Raw genomic sequence first — 22,549 nt, forward strand, 5'->3', positions numbered from 1 at the left:
GAGTCTGTGGGCAGTACTGTGATGTAGCCATAACAATGTGGCGGGACCTTTCTCCGTCGCCGCCCGTTGTTACTGCAACTTTAGAAACAATCGGCGCTACGGCCGGTGAATCGCGCATGCGCGAGATCGAGAGTTGCATGGTGGTTACCCAGCATGCACCTCTCCAAAGCTTAATACAGGAAGAGATATCGATTGGGCTTCACATGCCCACAATCATGATGGCAAGGGACCACAACAAGAGCCAGAAAAAAATCAGTAAGATATTTATATTTTTGCTAAATACATAACAAACATTGTATAATAGTTTTGTATTTAATTAGTAATAATGATAGGGTCAATTAAAAAAAAAAAATATTATAATTTTTTCGCCAGAACTCCGCTTTAAAGGGGTTGTAAACCCTCGTTTAAAAAAAAAAAAAAAAATCACTAACATGTTGTACTTGCCTCCACTGTGCAGTTTGTTTTGCACAGGGTGGCCCTGAACCTCCTCTTCTGGGGTCCCCTGGTGGCTCCTCCCCGCATCGAGTGTCCACGTTGGGGAAGCGCTCTCCTTGGTGGACACCCGTGCAGGGCGCGCTCCAGAGTCTCGAATCTGTGTCCATTCACACAGAATGCAGGACTCGCCCCCCCCCCCCCCCCAACGCCGGATTTGATTGACAGCAGCTGGAGCCAATGGCTGGCCCTCTTCCGCGGACTCCGGCTCTGTGATTTGCCAGAGCCGCGTGATGTCACTCCCGCGCATGCACACGGGAGTCGCGATTAACGGCATAGGCTAGGGAAGAAATGGCACTTAGTTTAGTTTCTGTCCCACGCATGCCCTGTTGGAATTTCCGGCGGACTACAAGTGAAATATCTCCTGAACGGGGCACGTTTAGGAGATATTTCTACTACCTATAGGTAAGCCTTATTCTAGGCTTTCCTATAGGTAGAAGTCCAAAAAGTGGGTTTACAACCACTTTAATGCCGACTCCCTATAGCGGCACATACTCTGCTTTTGGCTCTTCAGCTGCTGATGTCGAAGAAAAACAGCTTTCCACGTCTCAGTATGGGAACATTTTCCATTGTGATGATTTTAAAGTCTTAAAACACTGTTTAGTAATTTTTTTTTTAACATACTTGCATTGGCTGGAACCAAGGCGCTAGAAGGCGCTGTTCTTTGTCATTCTTAAGTCCGCTGTTGGCTGACGTCACTCAGCCGGTCCAGCCACTGGATCGACTTTACAGTCTGGATCTACCCAGAAACCTGGACCGACCGGCAGCTGGCCCATCCTCAGTGAGCCGCTGGGAGACTGAGCCATCCACTGCCACCCCCTCCACAGCCCAGCAATGTTGTCCTCTGCCCCCTTCCTCCCACATTAGTGTCCTGTAACCCCCCAATGTTGTATCCTTTGCCCCCTTCCTCCCACAGTAGTGTCCTGTAACCCCCCAATGTTGTATCCTTTGCCCCCTTCCTCCCACAGTAGTGTCCTGTACCCCCCAATGCGGTGTCCTCTGCCCCCTTTCCTCACAGTAGTGTCCTGTACCCCCCAATGTTGTATCCTTTGCCCCCTTCCTCCCACAGTAGTGTCCTGTACCCCCCAATGTTGTATCCTTTGCCCCCTTCCTCCCACAGTAGTGTCCTGTACCCCCCAATGCGGTGTCCTCTGCCCCCTTCCTCCCACAGTAGTGTCCTGTACACCCCCCAATACTGTGTCCTCTGCCCCCTTCCTCCCACAGTAGTGCCCTGTAACCCCCAATGTTGTGTCCTCTGCCCCCTTCCCCCCACAGTAGTGTCCTGTACACCCCCCAATACTGTGTCCTCTGCCCTCTTCCTCCCACAGTAATGTCCTGTACACCCCCCAATACTGTGTCCTCTGCCCTCTTCCTCCCACAGTAATGTCCTGTACCCCCCCAATCTCTTTCCTCCGCCCCCTTAACATCCCCCCCCCCCCCACTGTTTTTTTCGCTTCTACTTTTGGACAGAGTGGGGAGGGATTAGCAGTAAAAAACAGGCGGGTTCCAACCTTTCCCCACTCTATCCAAAACCTTGAGAAAAAAAAAGATTTGCTTCGACATACACGTTAACTCTTTTATACCAGGAGGCCGTTGATGCCTTAGATGTCCAGGCAAAATGATGCAAAGTCCGCATCTGTCAGGTAATGTGACTACGCTTCTGACCGATTCGCACACCTAAATAAGTTTCATGTATTTTCTTATAGCCCCATCTCCAGGCAAAATGTTCACCCCCCTTCCCCAGCAAAGCCCACATGTTTTGTGGTCAAACTGCTTTGTAGGAGAGACTTCTTTATAACTGCAGTAAACTGTTGTATGCACACCGATGTTAACATGCGTCAGCGCATGCAAAAGTGCACAAGCAGAAAATTCTTGGAACTTAATAAAAAATGGCGGCTGCTCTGCCACACTGACGCTGAGAAATTGATGATCTCTGTGTATCCGTCCAGGACTGACAGTGTTCTTCTTTCAGCTCCCCCCAAGTGGGCTTCCTGCGCTTCCTCAACCTCTTGGCGACGTTTGATTGGAAGAACAGTCCGCTGATTGTGAATCTGAACGGTGACCTGACAGGTAAGTGTATCCAGTTAACTTTCCGCGTCTCTAATCCCGCATGGCATAGCTCAACAAGGTCACTTTTGTGTGCAGCAGCTGAATTTTTTTTGGTATTAAAGGGTAACTCCACCTTTGCGGGGGGGGGGGGGGTTGCAAATAAAAAATATTATAGCATATACAATTGCGACACAAGTCTTATTGTAATCGAATGTTATTAAAAATGACCTTTTCCTTTTCAAATTGCAGCCGCTGCAATTTTCTGTAAAATGCAATATGGCCACCTGGAGGTGTTCTGTACACCCCCAACCCCCCCCCCCCCCCCACCAGAATTGTCATTTCCTGCTTGTGTGATTGGCTCACTGATTTTCTTAGAAGTCTGTCAAGATACAAATCAGATTTTGAGCATCCCCTGCAACAAAACATTTTTGGTGAGATACTTCCAAAGGGAAAATCAGATCTAAAGGGATGCTAACCCTGCCACTTTCCTCATCAGTGCCCTGCAGGTGCAGCAGCTGATTGATAATTATAAAAGCACTCCTATTCACGTTAATTTTGCACATGGACACAGACAAGTAATAACAAAAAGTAAGACTCAACAAAATTTGGTAAAATCCCTGCAATGTACATAGGGGAGTGTTTTTTTTTTTTTTTCAACAAAAGTAGAGATACTCTCTTAAATGGTTGTAAACCCTCGTGTTTTTTCACCTTAATGCATCCTACGCATTAGGCCCCTTTCACACTGGGGCGGTTTGCAGGCGCTGTTGTGCTAAAAATAGCGCATGCAAACCGACCCAAAACAGCAGCTGCCGTCTCTCCAGTGTGAAATCTCCGAGGGCTTTCACACTGGAGCGGTGCGCTGGCAGGACGGGAAAAAAAGTCCTGCTAGCTGCATCTTCAGAGCAGTGTATACACCGCTCCTGCCTATTGAAATCAATGGGACAGCGCGGCTATACCGCCGGCAAAGCAGCGCTAACAATAGCGGCGCTTTACCCCCGCCCCTCTCCACGGGGTCCCAGGCTTTCGATTGGATCGATTGATAGCAGCGCAGCCATTGGCTCCCGCTGCTGTCAATCAAATCCAGTAAAACGAAGGGAGGGGCTGAGTCAGGCATTCGTGTCTATGAACGCAAATGCCGGACTCGGGAGCGTGCCGGCAAGGTATCCCCCTGGAAGAGTGCTTCTCCTAGGGGGTCATCTGATGCGAGGAGGAGCCGCCGGGGGACCCCAGAAGACGAGGTTCCGTGCCACTCTGTGCAAAACAAGCTGTACAGTGGAGGTAAGTATGACGATCGTTGGTGTGGTGTGTTAGTCTGACGCACCACATCTCAGATCCTGGTAAAGAGCCTAAGACGTCGGCTCTTTACCATGTGATCAGCTGTGTCCAATCACAGCTGATCGCAGCGTAAACGGGAAGAGCCATGTATCTGCTTTTCCTCCACTCGCGCTGACAGACGATCGGCTACTCTCCTGACAGGAGGGGTCTGCGCTGGTTATCATCCCAGCCCCCCTCGAGGAAGCCCACCCAGGACCACCAGGGTTGCCAATTAGTGCCCATTGGCGGTGCCAATCAGTGGCCATCAGTAATGCCTGCTAGTGTCTCCTCATCAGTGCTGCCTATCAGTGTCGCCTATCAGTGCGGCATATTGGTGCCTCATCAGTGCCACCTCATTAGTGCGGCCTTATAAGTGCCCATCGGTGAAGGAGAAAACTTGCTTATTTACAAAATGTTTTAACCGAAACAAAGAAACTTTTTTTTTTCTAAATTTTTTTTTTTATTTAGCCAATAATAAAAAAAACCCCCAGTGGTGATCAAATACCACCAAAAGAAAGCTCTACTTGTGTGAAAAAAAAAAATGATAAAAATTTAGTTTGTGTACAGTGTTGCATGACCGCGCAATTGTCATTTAAAATGTGACGGCGCTGAAAGCTGAAAATTGGCCTGGGCAGGAAGGGGGTGAAAGTGCCTGGTAGGCAAGTGGTTAAAATTGCACTCAATACAAAATATGCAGCCACACCTGTAGTCTATTGATGCCTCCTCCAGCTCAGAGGTGCGGACCTCCTCCAGGTGCCAGAGCATTGTGCTGCATTCACTGATTGCGGTGGCAGTGCTTCGCAGGCTCGAATGCAAGGAAATATTAGGTGCGCATTTTTCAATATGGGTACATTTTTATTTATTTATTTTATTTATTTTTTTTAGCAAAAGGCAGAATATTCTTTAAAATCATAACTCGCATAAAGTGTAGGCCGTTTGTTTACAATTTCATCCATGCTATCGCATTACTTCCAGCTCACTGTTGCTGTCGTACACAGAAGCCGTAGTGTCATTCATTCACCCCTCCTCTCCCCTTGCCCATTCACAAAACTCCTTGCATTCTGTGAGCCAAGCTCTGCATTGAGTTTACAAGAAGTGGGTTAAGGCCACCAACACGCACCTACGCAGCAACAAAATGGATATGCACCACTTTTCCAATGCGTAACGCATTGCTCGCCACTGTTCATTGGGGTAATGCACGTGCAATGTGTTGCTCGCTGCTGTACTAGTGCATTGGGGAAATGCACGTGCGATGTGTTGCTCGCCACTCTACTTGGTGTACCATTCAAAATAAAAAAAAATAAAAAATGAAAATTTATGAAAATGAAAAAAAAAAAACATTTACTGGTGACTTCCTCCGTGTCCTAGTTTGCTTTCCCCTATCAGCAGGCTCAGGTCAGTGACGCTGCAGGAACCCCTCCCAGATAAGCAGACCTGCGTACTTCGTTTACCTTCAAATTTCACTCTCTCAGACATGTTTCTTATACAGATAAGGGAATAATTCAGCTGTGTTATATTTATAACTTATCAATGTGTCCTGCTGCTGCTACACTATACATTCAGCATTTTTTTTTATATTGTATTAAATAAAAATGTGTAATATATATATATATATATATATATATATATATATATATATATATATGTATATATATTATGTGTGTGTGTGTATATATATATATATATATATATATATATATATATATATATATATATATATATATATATATATATATATATATATTATGTGTGTGTGTGTGTGTGTGTGTGTGTGTGTGTGGTTCTAAAGGCAGAATGTTTTTTTTTTTACCTTAATGCATTCTATGCATTAACTTCTTGGCACCAGCCATACACACACAGTATCTCACAGAAGTGAGTACACCCCTCACATTTTTGTAAATATTTTATTCTATCTTTTCATGTGACAACACTGAAGAAATGACACTTTGCTACAATGTAAAGTAGTGAGTATACAGCTTGTATAACAGTGTAAATTTGCTGTCCCCTCAAAATAACTCAACACTCAGCCATTAATGTCTAAACCACTGGCAACAAAAGTCAGTACACCCCTAAGTGAAAATGTCCAAATTGGGCCCAAAGTGTCAATATTTTGTGTGGCCACCATTATTTTCCAGCACTGCCTTAACCCTCTTGGGCATGGAGTTCACCAGAGCTTCACAGGTTGTCACTGAAGTCCTCTTCCACTCCTCCATGATGACATCACAGAGCTGGTGGATGTTAGAGATCTTGTGCTCCTCCACCTTCCGTTTGAGGATGTCCCACAGATGCTCAATAGGGTTTAGGTCTGGAGACATGCTTGGCCAGTCCATCACCTTTACCCTCAGCTTTTTTAGCAAGGCAGTAATTGTCTTGGAGGTGTGTTTGGGGTTGTTATGTTAGAATACTGCCCTGCAGCCCAGTCTCCGAAGGGAGGAGATCATGCTCTGCTTCAGTATGTCACAGTACATGTTGGCATTCATGGTTCCCTCAATGAACTATAGCTCCCCAGTGCCGGCAGCACTCATGCAGCCCCAGACCATGACACTCTCACCACCATGCTTGACTGTAGGCAAGACACACTTGTCTTTGTACTCCTCACCTGGTTGCTGTCACACGCGCTTGACACCATCTGAACCAAATACGTTTATCTTGGTCTCATCAGACCACAGGACATGGTTCCAATAATCCATGTCCTTAGTCTGCTTGTCTTTAGCAAACTTTTTACGGGCTTTCTTGTTTATCATCTTTAGAAGAGGCTTCCTTCTGGGATGACAGCCATGCAGACCAATTTGATGCAGTGTGCGGCGTATGGTCTGAGCACTGACAGGCTGACCCCCCCACCCCTTCAACCTCTGCAGCTATGCTGGCAGCACTCATACGTCTATTTCCCAAAGACAACCTCTGGATATGACACTGAGCACGTGCACTCAACTTCTTTGGTTGACCATGGCGAGGCCTGTTCTGAGTGGAACCTGTCCTGTTAAGCTGCTGTATGGTCTTGGCCACCGTGCTGCAGCTCAGTTTCAGGGTCTTGGCAATCTTCTTATATCCTAGGCCATCTTTATGTAGAGCAACAATTTATTTTTTTCAGATCCTCAGAGAGTTCTTTGCCATGAGGTGCCATGTTGAACTTCCAGTGACCAGTATGAGAGAGTGAGAGCGATAACACCAAATTTAACACACCTGCTGCCCATTCACACCTGAGACGTTGTAACACTAACGAGTCACATGACATCGGGGAGGGAAAATGGCTAATTGGGCCCAATTTGGACATTTTCACTTAGGGGTGTACTGACTTTTGTTGCCAGCGGTTTAGACATTAATGGCTGTGTGTTGAGTTAATTTGAGGGGACAGCAAATTTACACTGTTATACAAGCTGTACACTCACTACTTTACAATGTAGCAAAGTGTCATTTCTTCAGTGTTGTCGCATTAAAAGATAGAATAAAATATTTACAGAAATGTGAGGGGTGTACTCACTTGTGTGAGATACTGTTAAAAGGTGTGCTCCCTGCACGCTCCCAGCACATATTTGCGATTGGGTGCTTTCCGATCATGTGACAGCCAATCAGAGGTCACTTGACCCGGATGCCCACCTCCCGGCTTTTAGAACTCTTAAAGGGCCAGGAGGCGGTTGGGGTTAAAGGAGTTTTTCTCCTTCGTGCACAGAAATGGAATCCTGATTTTTTTTTTTTCTTTGCTCTTTCCACTCCATATAAACCAAAAAGCAATTTATATTTTAATATCCTTTTTTTTTTTTTTTTTTTTCTTCTGGTAGATGATGAGATTAAGGAGATTCAGGATGGCTTTTCATCGGCTCGTGCCCAGTTACCGGTCATGTTCATTGCGACACCAAAGGATAAGAAAGCATCAGTGTGGACCAAGAAACAGCCGAGCGCTCAGGTAAGTGGACCCCCCTCTCCTGTGTCATTTGTACTGAGGGTACGAGAAAGCAAGCCTGCAGAGCATGGAATGAAAATGGAAGTCAAAACTCACAATCTGCTTGCCTGTTTTAGGTTAGTTATTTGAAAGGTAGGGTTCAGCCAAGGAACTGGTATTTCTCTTCCATTCATTGAAGGACGCAGCCAGATCTTCATGACCGATAGGAAACCAATCTTCCCATCAACATCCTTAAGCTCAGGGCGATTCGTCTCCCTCTGTCCCATTGGACTTCTCTTCCCTAGGGTTGCCCGATTAGAGTCCAGTTGGGAAATGCCATGGCCTACATCAACCACCAAGGCGACACCTGCGGCTTTGGATGTGTCTTGGATCCTTGATTGGGTGCCCCGAGCCTTATCTAGTAGTTCACATTCTAGGAATGGACAATTGGCAAGCGGACTATCTCAGTTGTCAGAATTTGGATCACAGGAAATGGTCTCTACATCTGGAGGTCTTTCTCCAGACTTGCCAATGCTGGGGCACACTGGACATGGATCTCTTTGTGTTCAGACTCAATTGGAAGGTTCCCAGATTTGTGTTCAGGCCACTGGATCCTTGGGTAGAGGCATTGGATGAGCTAGTAGCTCTGTGACACCAATACTCCCCGATATATGCCTCAACCCTTCTAGAGCTCATTGTTACATAGGATTGAGTGGGAAGGCATTCCAGTTATCCTTGTGGCTACGAACTGGACGCACCAGGTCCGGTTTGTGGATCTTGTTCATTTGGTTGCCTATGCTCCGTGGCACCTTCCACCTTCCTTCCACCTTCCCAGATCTTCTGTCTCAAGGGCCAGTTTTCCATCCCGCTTTACATTTGCTGGCTTGGAGACCATTTCCCTTGGTCCAGACTCAGATGACAGAGATAGTCCGCTTGCCAGTTATCAAATCCCAGAATGTGGTCTGCTGGTAAAGCTGGATTGTAGAGTTCTGCCCAGTCGAGAATGTGAGACGCCTCCAGAGCCACAGCTGAGTTCTTGGTACCATCTTGGTGGTTGATGTAGGCCACAGCCGTAGCATTGTCCAACTCGACTCTGGTCGGGCAATCCTCAAGGGCAGACGTCTGATGGGATAGAAGGAAATGGCTCACCCAGAGCTCCAGGATGTTGATGGGAAGACTGGTTTCCTATTCATTCTGAAGATCTGGCGGTGTCCTTTAATGAACTCGGAGAAAAGGATTCTAAGGTGAGTACATAGATACTAAATTAATGCTGGAATGCTGGCAAGTTGATGCAATTCTCAGCTGCTTTCAGAAGGGTACAGGAATGAACCTTTTCACATAGTTTTATTTATTTATTTATTTTTCATATTTTTACACATATACCAAAATGCACATTATTTGCATCAAACTGTACTTAAAACCCCAAAGCAATATTTTGTGAAAGCAGATGACCTGTAGAATAACAGAATGGTAGTTGCAGTTTTTAAGGTTGCATGATATTTGCGCAAATATCGATAAGATCTGTAATTATTTATTTTTTTAAGTAAAAAATATATTTAAGCTGAACATACATTAATTAGTTGCTGCCCGCCCACTGTCAAATGACGGCAGGGCGGTTGCGGTTCCTGTTCTGGGACGCCGTCAGAATGGCCAGTCTCGCGTCTGCGGCTCTTTAACCATGTGATCAGCTGTGTCCAATCACAGCCGGTCACATGTAAACGCGGAGATGCCGGTAATCGGCGCGCCTTGTCTCACACTGACAGAGTGTGTGACGAGGAGAGCCGATCAGCGGCATCTCCTCACAGGAGACATCTACACATGTAATCGGGGCACTGATCATCAGTGCCCTGATTACAATAGCGACACCAGTGCCAGCAATCAGTGCCCACCACGGCCCACAAGTGCCACCAATTAGTGCCCATTAGTGATGCCAGTCCGTGCTGGCTATCGGTGCTGCCCATCACTGCTGTCCATCAATGCCCATCAGTGCCGCCCACCAGTGCCACCTATTAGTGCCACATATCAATGCCCATAAGTGGCTTTTGCCAGCGCTCCTGGCTCCTCCTGCCTCCCGGGGTCCCTCGCCAGCGCTCCTGGCTCCTCCTGCTTCCAGGGGAGCCTCGCCAGCACCTAAAAGGTTTTTTTACCTTGATGCAGAGAATGTCTTAAGATAGAAACGAAAACCTTTAGCCTTTACAACCACTTTAAGGGGAGAGGAGTTTGAAAGCCCTGTGACTAAAGGGCACGAATGCGGCTCCTCTGAGATAACACCTGGGCATGTTGGTGCTTGGCACCATGATCTCTGCCAGGATGGTCTTAACAAGCAACCAGCACTACAAAGAGACTGAGCCCCCGGGGCAGCATTCTGTCTTGGCACGTCTTCACCCTTCACTCGAAGGTGTTAACTAAACACTTCTGACTGTGTAGACATTTACATTAATTAATGCTCCTGTTGCCAGGATGAGCAACAAAGGGAAAAGGGCTTGTGGGCAGACCAGCCCTTCCTGTAGAGACTGTCAAGCTCGGGCCGGTCACTGCATGGTGTGACTACATTTATGATTGCTTCTAGCTGACCGGAGAGGTGGCATTCGCTCAAAAAATATTTTAAAAATTTGCTCCAATCCGATATTTTTGCATTTAAAGTGTCTGTAAAGTCACTGAAATGCAGATATGCTGCCATTAACCACTTACAGACCGGACGAATTTCCCCCTTAATGACCAGGCCATTTTATGTGATTCGGCACTGCGTCGCTTTAACTGACAATTGCGCGGTCGTGCGACGTTGTTCCCAAACAATATTGACATCCTTTTTTTCCCACAAATAGAGCTTTCTTTTGGTGGTATTTGATCACTTCTGCAGTTTTTATTTTTTGCACATAAACAAACAAAAAAAGACCGCCAATTTTGAAAAAAAAAAAAAAAAAAACATATTTTGTTTTCTTTTTTGCTATAATAAATATCCCCAAAAAATAAACAAATTTCTTCATCAGTTTAGGCCAATATGTATTCTTCCACATAATTTTGGTAAAAAAACCACAATAAGTGTATATTGATTGGTTTGCGCAAAAGTTATAGCATCTACAAATAGGGGATATATTTATGGCATTTTTATTTATTTTTTTTCTTACTAGTAATGGCGGCGATTTTTAGCGGGATTGCGACGGACAGATTGAACACTTTTTCCACTTTTTTTGGACCATTGACATTAATACAGCGATCAGTGCTATAAAAATGCACCGATTACTGTTTAAATGTCACTGGCAAGGAAGGGGTTAACTCTAGGGGGGCGATCAAGGGGTTAAGTGTGTCCTAGGGAGTGAATCTAACTGTGGGGGGAGGGGACTGACTGGAAGAGGAGAGAGATCGCTGTTCCTAATCACTAGGAACAGCAGATCTGTCTCTCCTCCCCTGACAGAACGGAGATCTGTCTGTTGTACATTAATAGATCCCCGATCTGTCTCTCTCAGGAGCGATCGCAGCCGCTGGCCACGCGCATCGGCTCCTACGTCACACGGCGGGCACGTGCCCCTATACCCCTTTAGAGCGGCCGCCGTACAGCTACGGCGATTCGCGCGGGGGGGGAGTCGACCTGCGGCTGGTCGGCAAGTAGTTAATGAAAGTGTAAGCGTTTGTTAAAAATGAATAGGGGAAATACCTTTTTTCTGACACTGCAGCCGTGCGATCACATGATTCCCCTGTGCTGGCCAGCCGCGATCTTTGCAGAGAAGTGGGAGGGGCCGAGATTCCCCTCTGCTGGTCGGCTGATGTCACAGGGTAATCTCTGCCCCTCCTGCTTCTCTCCATAGAGGGAGGCTGGCCGGCACGTGGGAATCATGTGATATCGCACGGCTGCACTGTCAGAAAAAGGTGCATTTCCCCTATTCGTTTCTAACAAACACTTTCATTAATGGCAGCATATCTGCATGGGATTTCTTATCTTCCTCTTCAGAAGAGAGAGTAAAAACAGGGGCGGGTTCACAGTGACTGATCACTGTGATAGCCAATTAGAGGTGATCACTGTGATAGCCAATCAGAGGCTATCACAGCGATCTGGTGTCTCAGGTCCTGATAGCTAAAAGGAACTACAGTCTGCTCACATAATTTGTAATAAAAACATTCTGAAGTTTCCTTCCAACCACTTTGCATATTATTTTATATATACTGTGATTCTTTACTTGCCAAATATGCTGCAGAAATCTCCCTCCACTGAGTCTGGCTGCAACCATTTTAACTGTGGGCAGCTGAAGCTGATGCCTGTTCACTTCCTGGATTTGCACAGACACACAGAGGCACACCTCCAGTTCTGGCGCCCTGCAGCTCTCATTGGCCCTCTTATGAGCTGTGCACGATGTCATAAGCCTAGGCTAATGACCAGACAAGAAACAGGAAGTGGGCTGTATAAGGTATTTACTGGCAGAAAGAAAAATGTTTCACTATCCAAAGTTAAAACAACAACAAAGGCGAAAGATGAAATAAATGACTGAAGTTCCGCTGGGGCTCTCGGTGAGGGCCCGGTCTCTGTGCTGGGAGTGCGCTGTTCTCCCAGAAAAAAGACCGCTATATGTGTGCAGTAGGGGGAGGGTTAACTTGCATAAGTTAGTTGGCAAAACTACAACAGGGCCCGAGATGGCGCAAGTGGGGAATAACTCACTTACACCATGTTTTTAAAGAGGGTGTTCTGTGCCCCTTCGAGGAGCACTGTGTGTAAAATTCTCCTTGCGGAAATCCATGCTGTTCTATTATGTCCAGCTCAAGCATGCCATAGTGACCCAGGGCTCGGCAGTGGATTGGCAACAATCCCCAACGCCAGTGTTTCACTGATGGCTGAATCAGTCTCATCAAAGGGTATTATTTCTCGTTGCTATGCAATGCTGCTTAATGATTTTTTTTTTTTCACGTCCTTTCATCTGAAAGTGGGCATGAGATGGAAGCGAGATATTGGCCCCTATGTGGAGGATCAATGGGAGGAAGCACTACAGGCAAATACCCCCAATGTTCCTTTAACATGACACAAAGGCTCATGCAATTATATATATTGTTGAGAGCGCACTATACCCCGGTTAGGATACACAAAATGGGCATCTAGGACACCCCCATCTGCAATAAGTGCTCCAGGGATCATGGGGACCTGATCCACTTGACTTGGCGTTGCCCCAAGTTACATGCCTATTGGACAGGAGTATTGCCAACAATAAATATGGTATTTCAGACATCCATACCACTAGAACCCAAGTCATGTCTGTTGGGTATTGTAGACAATTTCCAACGCGATGTTCACACTAGAGACGCAGTGGCTAGGGCTCCTGTTCAAGCTAGGAGGGTTATACTTGGATACGGAAAGTCCACTGACCCCAGCCCCCCCAATACCATAAGGTGTGGGTACAATGTATGGGTGCCACTCTGAGACTGGCAACACTGAGACTCTGATAAACAATCAGCACAGACCCCCCTGTCAGGAGAGCCGCCGATCTGCTCTCCTTCACTCGCGTCTGTCAGACGTGAGTGAGGAAAGGCCGACAAATGGCTCTTCCTGTTTACATCGTGATCAGCTATGATTGGACATGGCTGATAACGTAAAGAGCCTCCGTCAGAGGCCCTTTACCGAGATCAGTTTAGTGGTGTGTCAGACTGACACGCCGCACCACCGATCGCCGCGATGCGTGCCCCCCACTGGCACGCAACGACAGTTATCCTGCTGGACGTCAAATGACGCCCAGTCAGGATAACTAAACCACCGCCCGGCCATCATTCTGCTATAGGCCGGGTGGGAAGTGGTTAAGGATATTCTGCACGTGTTCTTTGATGCGTACTTTCAGGGGTCTTTTCATGCATCTGATATATATTGTAGTCCACAACTACATTCTAAAGTGTAGACTGCCCCTTCTGTATTACAGCCTTATGAAGTCTTTCACCTCCATAGGTATTTCCTGTATTGGTGGATGTGAAATTAAATTTCTTTTCGTTTTGGACGTTTAGTTTTTGTGCATGCAAAACAGCGTTTGCAAGGGAAGAAGCCTTTACACCGTATAAAACGTTAGTCCCCTAAAAAGATGGACCCAAGATTTGACAATCTTGTCGCGTATGGTGGGAGCTCTTTTATATAATAAATTTAGGGTTGTCAGATGGTCCTCTCCATATACATTCTGTAGCCTTCCATGGATGTTGGGGAGCCTGCACCCATCCTTCATCAAGAACTCAATGACTGCACATTGCTTCTGCATGGGATCCATTATTTATCTGCAATGAAGGAGAAGAAAGGTTACTATAGAGGAAGAGTGAAATTTGAACAACCTATGTAGGTTGGTAAAAAGTTATGCCTACTTTTGCATTACTTTTAGTTAGGGGTGCAACGCATCGTCATCGATCTGTGATCCAATCCGCGGAGGTTGATCTGTACGGGACACCCGCGATCCGCGGAGCGCTCTGTGGCCTCGGCCATAGGAAAGGCCGCGGCTTCGGCCTAGCTCTCTTGGTACACCCGGCGGCCGTTTAGCACGTGATCGCTCCGTCAAATGACGGAGCGATCACTTGTAACAAACCAGCGTCATGTCATAACGCCGGTTCCTCTCTCCCCTCTGTGTACTGATCTGTACAGTGGAGGGGAGAGATTGGATGGCAGCAGTGCCAATACTCTGCAATGCCCTGCCAATGCTCTGCTGCAATACCCTGCCAATACTCTACAATGCCCTGCTGCAATACCCTGCCAATACTCTTCCATGCCCTGCCAATACTCTGCAATACTCTGCCATACCCTGCCAATACTCTGCCATACCCTGCCAATACTCTGCCTTACCCTGCCAATAGTCTGCCAATACCCTGCCAATAGTCTGCCAATACCCTGCCAATAGTCTGCCAATATACCCGCAAATACCCTGCCAATACTCTGCCACACCCTGCCAATAGGGAGATTGTGGATATTTACAGTGGTGTGAGATTTTTTTTTTGTTGATCCGAAAATGATCCGAACCGTGACTCCTGATCCGAGGAACGATCCGAACCGTGAGTTTTTTGATCCGTTGCACCCCTACTTTCAGTACATCCCTCACATAAATTCAATCTCAATAAGATTAACCTTGGTGAAGCAGCCTTGCTGCATGGCAGAAAAAAAAAGCCTGTGATGTTCTCCAAGAAAAGGATTTTAGAGGTAAACTAAAAATTTCAAAATTTCTTAACAGCTGACTGGAGCCAACCTTTAAAATCCTGTTATGGGGTGATAGCTATCCTCCAACTGGTAAGAAAATATACGGGTATTGCACTGGACCCAGATGTTTCTGCTTGGGGTTGTTTTTCAGGGGTTGTGTTGGCCCCTTAGTTCCGGTGAAGGGAACTCTTAATGCATCAGCCTACCAAGACATTTTGGACAATTTCATGCTCCCAACTTTGTGGGAACAGTTTGGGGATGACCCCTTCCTGTTCCAACATGACTGCCCACGAGTGCACAAAGCAAGGTCCATAAAGACATGGAAGAGAGAGTTTGGGGTGGAGGAACTTGACTTAACTGCACAGAGGCCCTGACCTCAACCCGATAGAACACCTTTGGGATGAATTTGAGTGGAGACTGTGAGCCAGGCCTTCTTGTCCACAGCTGACCTCACAAATGCTCTTCTGGAAGAATGGTGAAACCATTCCCATAGACACACTCCTAAACCTTGTGGACGGCCTTCCCAGAAGAGTTAAAGCTGTTTTGGCTGCAAAGGAGGGGCCAACGCAATGTTGAACCCTACGGACTAAGACGCCATTAACATTCATATGCATGTAAAGTCAGGTGTTCCCAATACTTTTGGTAATATAGTGCATTTAGTTATATTTTCTATCACTGGTATCCAGGAATAATAGCTTGTGGCTGCAGTGCCCAATAAGGTAACAAAGCCTCATAAAATCCAGGATATTCTACCACTAGGCTGTGAATAGCCTTAGTTGTGACCTGAATAACAGGTTGTAGTTGTCACATGTACTGTAAGAACTCCATAGCCATGTGTGTATTCTTTCTGATGCTGTGTGGGAATAGTTGGATAGCAGAATGGTGTATAATGGGCATCTGATCCTTTTCAGATCCTACAGCGATTAATAGTCCTGGCTTCGGAGTCTCTACATTTGCTGGAGGAGCAGCTGAGTAAACCGGCTCAGAAGACCGATATTAAGGTGAGCCACTGTGGTCAGTTGTTTTTATTCCTTGTTACACTGTTTTGAAGCATATCCAAGCCCAACAACACCTGTAATAAATTGCAGCCCAGTCCTTAGATGTGTTCACCTTTTTTTTTAGTCTTTTTTTTTTTTTTACTTTATTTTCACCTGGTGGTTCTACCAGTAACACACTAGAGTGACAGCTCACTTAACCCTACTGTATCTATGGAGGAGCAGTGTTGTTGAAAGGACTACAAACACCTACCCCTCCCCCCTTTTCCATAACCTAGAGCAGGGGTCTCCAAACTACGGCCCTCCAGTTGTTCAGGAACTACAATTCCCATCATGCCTAGTCATGTCTGTGAATGTCAGAGTTTTACAATGCCTCATGGGATGTGTAGTCCCCGAAACAGCTGGAGGGTTGTAGTTTGGAGATCCATGACCTAGAGGGAGGTGTTCTGTAGTCAGAACTGGAAACAATGTAACAAACTAATAAAAGTGATCAGAGAGCATGGGAAGTTGACCCCTAGCTGCCCCAAGCCAATTCTGACACTTCTCTCATATGTCAAAAAAAAAAAAAAAATATATATATATATATATATATATATATATATATAATAATTGTATTTTTTTTTTTTTTTTGGTTTTGCTAGATAAATACTTAGAACCCGCAAACATATATTTTCTGAAAGCAAAGGCCCTGGAGAAAAATATTTTGGTGGTTGCAATTTTTTATGTCGCACGATATTTGCGCAGAGGTTTTTCAACTGCAATTTATTTTGGAAAAAATACACTCTCAATGAATTTTAACTACTTTACCTCCGGAAGGTTTTACCCCCTTCATGAACCGGGCATTTTTTGCTATTCATCACTGCTCTACTTTAACTGGCAATTGCGCGGCCATGCAACGTTGTACCCAAATTAAGTTTTATATCATTTTTTTCAAACGGAGCTTTCTTTTTTTTAGTGATATTTATTCACCACTGGGTTTTTTTATTTTTTGCTAAATAAATCACAAGAACACAATGTAATACCCAATTTTTGTTGGTAAAAAAATAATTTGATGATACACCATGTAAATAGATACCCATTATGCTTTAAAATCGCGTATGCCCGTGGAATGGCGACAAACTATGCTACTTAAAAATCTCCATAAGCGATGCTTTAAAAGCCTTTACAGGTTACCAGGTTAGAGTTACATAGGAGGTCATGTGCTAGAATTATTGCTCTCGCTCTGACATTTGCGGCGATACCTCACGTGTGGTGCGATCACCATTTACATATGCGCGCTGGACTTGCGTGCGCTCTTAGGCCATACGCAGAAGCAAATTTCTTTCCTACAACCACGGGTTGTAGTAATGCCTTCTCATGCCTCTATTCAAAATCAATGGTTCCCTATGGGAGCCCATTTATTTGAATAGAAGTCGCACCACAAGTCAGATCATGATGATCCGACTTATGGTGCGGCTTCTGTACTGAGGATCTTGAAGGGAAACCCCTCGCCAAAATGAGAAAAAGAAACTGGCGTGGGGTTTCCCCCCAAAACAATACCAGACCCTTTGGTTTGGTATGGAATTTAGGGGAACCCCCACACCAAAAAAAAAAAATGGCTTGGGGTCCCCCCCCCAAGATCCAAACAAGACCCTTATCCAAGCATGCAGATCAGGAAGGTGGGGACGAGCGAGCGGTGTAATGATAGGGGCACCGTGTGCTATTACTTATATAGGCATGGGGCCAACCGGAGGCCCCACCCGCTTGTGACGTCGCCGCCCCATCATGCACCAGGCGGTGATGTCACAAGGGGTTGGGGCCTCCGGATGACGTCACCAGGTGGCCACTTCCCATGCCTATATAAGTAATAGCACACGGCGGCCCTAGCATTACAATGGGAGAGCACTTCCAGACAACATCGGAGGAAGAACAGAGGGAGAAGACAGAGGAGAGTGGAAACCTGGCAGAGGCAGAAGACCGCGCAGAGATAAGAACCGCAGAGGGGAAGAAGACATCAGCGGAGGATGGAGAAGAACTGGAGGATGAAGACCTCGCAGGAGGGAGAAGAAATCGGAAGAGACGCTGGAGCTGCCTTAATAAATTACTTTAAAAACCTGTGTAGTGTTTTCATTCTTGACACCTTTTTTTTTTTTTTTTTTGGGGTGAATGGGTAGGGGTACAATGTACCCCATACTCATTCACATAGAGTGGGGGGGGGCCCTTGTTAAAGGGAGCTTCCAGATTCCGATAAGCCCCCACCCGCAGACCCCGACATCCACCGGCCAGGGTTGTCGGGAAGAGGCCCCTGTCCCCATCCCATCAACATAGGGACAAGGTCCTTTGGGGTGGGGGGGGATGCAGGCCACCCAAAGCACCCACCCCCCCCCATGTTGAGGGCATGTGGTATGGTCCGGGGGGGGGGGAGGGGGGCGGCTTGCTTGTCATCCCCTTTTTTCCTGACCTGCCAGGCTGCATGCTCTGATAAGGGTCTGGTATAGATCTCGGGGGGGGTTTGGGGGAACCCCTCGCCATTTTTCTTTTGGCATGGGGGTTCCCCTTAAAATCCATACCAGACCAAAGGGTCTGGTATCGTCTTGGGGGGGGGGGGGTAACCCCATGCCATTTTTTTTATTATACTCATTTGGGGGAGGTGCTCCCCTTCAAGATCCTCAGCACACAAGCCATGCCGCAAGTTGGATCATCATGATCTGACTTCTGGTGCGACTTCTCCCATAAGGAACCATTGATTTTGAATAGCGGCAGAGAAACGCTGCTAAAGGCACATTAACGCCAATGCAAAAAGCTACTAAAAGCACGTTTGTTTTTTTACAGCCGCCTTTTCCTGGCGTCGGTAGTGACTTTACAGCTCGTTTTTTTTCTAACGCCTGCATAAGTCCTTAAATGTTTTTCACCTTTTTATGGTTCAGACAGGTCCTTTAAGGTAATAACTTGCCTGTGGCATCTTCGCTTCTGATTGCCCAATGATCAGGGAGGAGAAGTTCTATAATTGCTGCTCGGTGGATTATATAGTACAGGCTGATATGTTATAGCTGGGAGGCTTCTAGTACTGGGAAGCGGCAAGGCAAGGATTGCATGGGAAGTTTATATTTTATAATATGATTATCTAATGTCACATTTGCATGTTTTAATACCGAATGGTTTAAAGCGGAACTCCAGGCAGATATATAAGGCACAAACTGATGCAGCTTCATAATTACACCAATAAAGAGAGCCTGTTGCCAGACCATTTTATTTTAATGTCACTCTTCCCATGAGATGACGTGTGCTCTTCATGTATTTGATGCATGTTGTTTCCCTGTAAAAGCCTCCCTTTATGTACACATCCAAATACACGGAGGGTGCTGCTGGGTGTCACCATCTTAGCTGTGACGTGAGCAGACTCAAGTGACGCACTATAATCCCCTTTATTCCTCCGCCAGCTAAAAGATGATAAAGGGAGGAGTAAAGGAGCTGGGCCAGCACAGACATTAATTGAATACTCCCAGAGGAAGAGGACTTGCAAGGAGGAGGGCTGTGATATTTCTTATTAGTCAGGGGCCCAACTAACATGGCAGCTTAAAGTGGTTCTTTAGTCCCCCCCCCCCACAAGTACTGGAGCTGCTGAGTTTTTTTAAAATAAAAGGACACCTACCTGTCCAGGGATCCAGCACTGTCCTCACCCAGTAGTGTAGCTTCAATAAGAGCCAAGAAGATATCCTGAGTTGTCATGCTCATCCTTGCTTGGCTGCACACCGGTTCAGTATTGGGAGTCAGCCACTCGCTAGGAGGATGATGGCCCTAGAGCAGTGATGGGGAACCTTGGCATCCCCAGGTGTTTTGGAACTACATTCCCCATGATGCTCAGCGACACTGCAGAGTGCATGAGTATCATGGGAAATGTAGTTCCAAAACATCTGGGTTGCCAAGGTTCACCATCACTAGCCCTAGAGTTTGCACCAATGTTGGCTCTTGTATTGGTTTACAGGCAGGTTCCCTTTTAAAGTGGATATGTTGTATTTCTTAAACCTACCACAAGGGGTCACAGTAGTGATATCGCACACAATGCTGCGATGTTCTCATCCTGCCTGCACTAAGAGCTGCCGGATCTGTGATACTTTTATACTGGGGAGCGTCCTGTTTGCATTTAGTATTTTGGGATTATGGAGAAGTGCTGTGTACACAGAGAGAAGCCTCCCGAAAAATGGTTTTGAACATCTGTCTGATGTAGTATGATGTCATAGGCGCCATCCAGCTGGCTGTTGTATTTTTTTAATTCTTTTTAGGTGGGCTTTGAGTATTAAAGTATGATAAAGCTGAACTCCAGGCAAAAGAAAGAACATTTTACAATGCAGTGGGGCACAGGTCAACTGCTCGTTTTTGTGTAGAAGATTGAGGATCCCCTAATCCTCCATGCACAAGACCAGTAGTCACTGTGGCTTCCTCCTTGCAAAACAGCTCCAGCTCCTTCAAGTTGGATGGTTTGCGCTTGTGAACAGCAATCTTAAAGTCTGACCACAGATTTTCTATTGGATTGAGGTCTGGGCTTTGACTAGGCCATTCCAACACATTTACATGTTTCCCCTTAAATCACTCAAGTGTTGCTTTAGCAGTGTGTTTGGGGTCATTGTCCTGCTGGAAGGTGAACCTCTCTTAACCTCAAATCACACAGAGTGGTACAGGATTTGCTCAAGAATATCCCTGTATTTAGCACCGTCCATCTTTCCCTCAACTCTGACCAGTTTCCCAGTCCCGACTGCTGGAAAACATCCCCACAGCATGATGCTGCCACCACCATGTGGTCACAGTGGGGATGGTGTTCTTTGGATGATGTGATGTGTTGGGTTTGCACCAGACATAGCGTTTTCTTTGATGGCCAAAAAGTTCAATTTTAGTCTCATCAGACCAGAGTGCCTTCCTCCATACATTTTGGGAGTCTCCCACAAACTCAAAACGTGCCATTTTGTTTTTTGCTGAAAGTAATGGCTTTCTTCTGGCCACTCTGCCATAAAGCCCAACTCTATGGAGCGTACGGCTTATTGTCGTCCTATGTACAGATACTCCAGTCTCTGCTGTGGAACTCTGCAGCTCCTCCAGGGTTACCTTAGGTCTCTGTGCTGCCTCTCTGAATAATGCCCTCCTTGCCCGATCCGTGAGTTTTGGTGTTTGGCCGTCTCTTGGCAGGTTTGCTGTTGTGCCATGTTCTTTCCATTTGGTTATGATAGATTTGATGGTGCTCCTAGGGATCATCAAAGATTTGGATATTTTTTTATAACCTAACCCTGACTTGTACTTCTCCACAACATTGTCCCTTACTTGTTTGGAGAGTTCCTTGGTCTTCATGGCAGTGTTTGGTTAGTGGTGCCTCTTGCTTAGGTGTTGCAGCCTCTGGGGCCTTTCAAAAAAGGTGTGTATATGTAATGACTGATCATGTGACACTTAGATTGCACACAGATGGACATCATTTCACTAATTATGTGACTTCTGAAGGTAATTGGTTGCACCAGAGCTTTTTATGGGCTTCATAACAAAGGGGGGGGGGGGGAATAAATACGCACATGCTAATTATCAGTTTGTTATTTCTGAAAAATAGTTTTATGTATATATTTTTCTAATTTTACTTCACCAACTTGGACTATTGTGTTCTGATCCATCACATATAGATCAGATTTAAAAAAAACATTGAACTAAAGGCTGTAATGTAACAAAAGAAGTAAAAAGCCAGGGGGGTGAATACTTTTGCAAGGTACTGGTATGGACTGGGTAATGTGTTAGGAACAAAAGTATGCCACGTCGTTTGATGGAAATGAAAATTATCAACCTACAGAGGGCTGAATTCAAAGACACCCCAAAAATACTCATCTTTTCTTACTGTTTTTCACTAGTTTTGCATTTGGCTAGGGCCAGTGTCACTAATGGTAGCATGAGGCGATACCTGGACCCTATAGAGGTTGCATAGGCAGTCCAACTCCTCCAGGATGGCACATCAATATGTACCGTTGCCAAAAGGTTTGCCGTGTCTCTTAGCACAGTGTCAAGGGCATGGAGGAGATTCCAGGAGACAGGCAGTAACTCTAATAGTGCTGGACAAGGCCGTAGAAGGTCCTTCACCCAACAGGAGGACCAGTATCTGCTACTTTGTGCAAGGACGTACAGGATGAGCACTGCCAGAGCCCTACAAAATGACCTCCAGCAGGCCACTGGTGTGAATGTCCCTGGCCGAACAATCAGAAACAGACTTCATGAGGGTGGCCTGAGGGCCCGACGGCCTCCAGTGGGCCCACTGCCCGGCACCGTAGAGCTTGATTGGCATTTGCCATTGAACACCAGAATTGGCAGGTCTAGCATTGGCACCCTGTGCTTTTCACAGATGATAGCAGGTTCAGCCCGACATGAAAGGGTCTGGAGAAGCCGCGGAGAACGTTCTGCTGCCTGTAACATTGTTCAGCATGACCGGTTTGGTGGTGGGTCAGTGATAGTCTGGTGGTTTAAGCTGCCAGGCCATGGCGATGTATAGCTTTTCTTGGGCTTCTGATCAATACAAATACCACAGCACCCTCCTTGCACGTCACAGCCCTCTCCTCCTTTGGGAGTGTCCAATTACTGTCTGTGCTGGCCCAGCTCCTTTTCCCCTCCCATCACCTAACTTTATATTGGCGGAGGAGTGAAGGGGATTATAGGGTGTCGCTTAAGTCACTAGAG

At 46.1% G+C, this 22,549-nt stretch overlaps 1 protein-coding gene across 1 annotated transcript in view; it reads left to right on the forward strand.

The window, feature by feature from the left end:
* NOL6 (nucleolar protein 6) overlaps nucleotides 1–22,549 on the forward strand; it is a 109,912-nt gene that overhangs the window by 68,353 nt on the left and 19,010 nt on the right. Inside the window, exons 21-23 of the mRNA XM_073618408.1 lie at nucleotides 2,465–2,562; nucleotides 7,635–7,759; nucleotides 15,788–15,877. Of these exons, the coding sequence (XP_073474509.1) occupies nucleotides 2,465–2,562; nucleotides 7,635–7,759; nucleotides 15,788–15,877 (313 nt within the window). The remainder of the gene's footprint in view (nucleotides 1–2,464; nucleotides 2,563–7,634; nucleotides 7,760–15,787; nucleotides 15,878–22,549) is intronic.

This window comes from Aquarana catesbeiana, linkage group LG01 (assembly GCF_042186555.1).
Source record: "Aquarana catesbeiana isolate 2022-GZ linkage group LG01, ASM4218655v1, whole genome shotgun sequence".
NCBI classification, from domain to species: domain Eukaryota; kingdom Metazoa; phylum Chordata; class Amphibia; order Anura; family Ranidae; genus Aquarana; species Aquarana catesbeiana.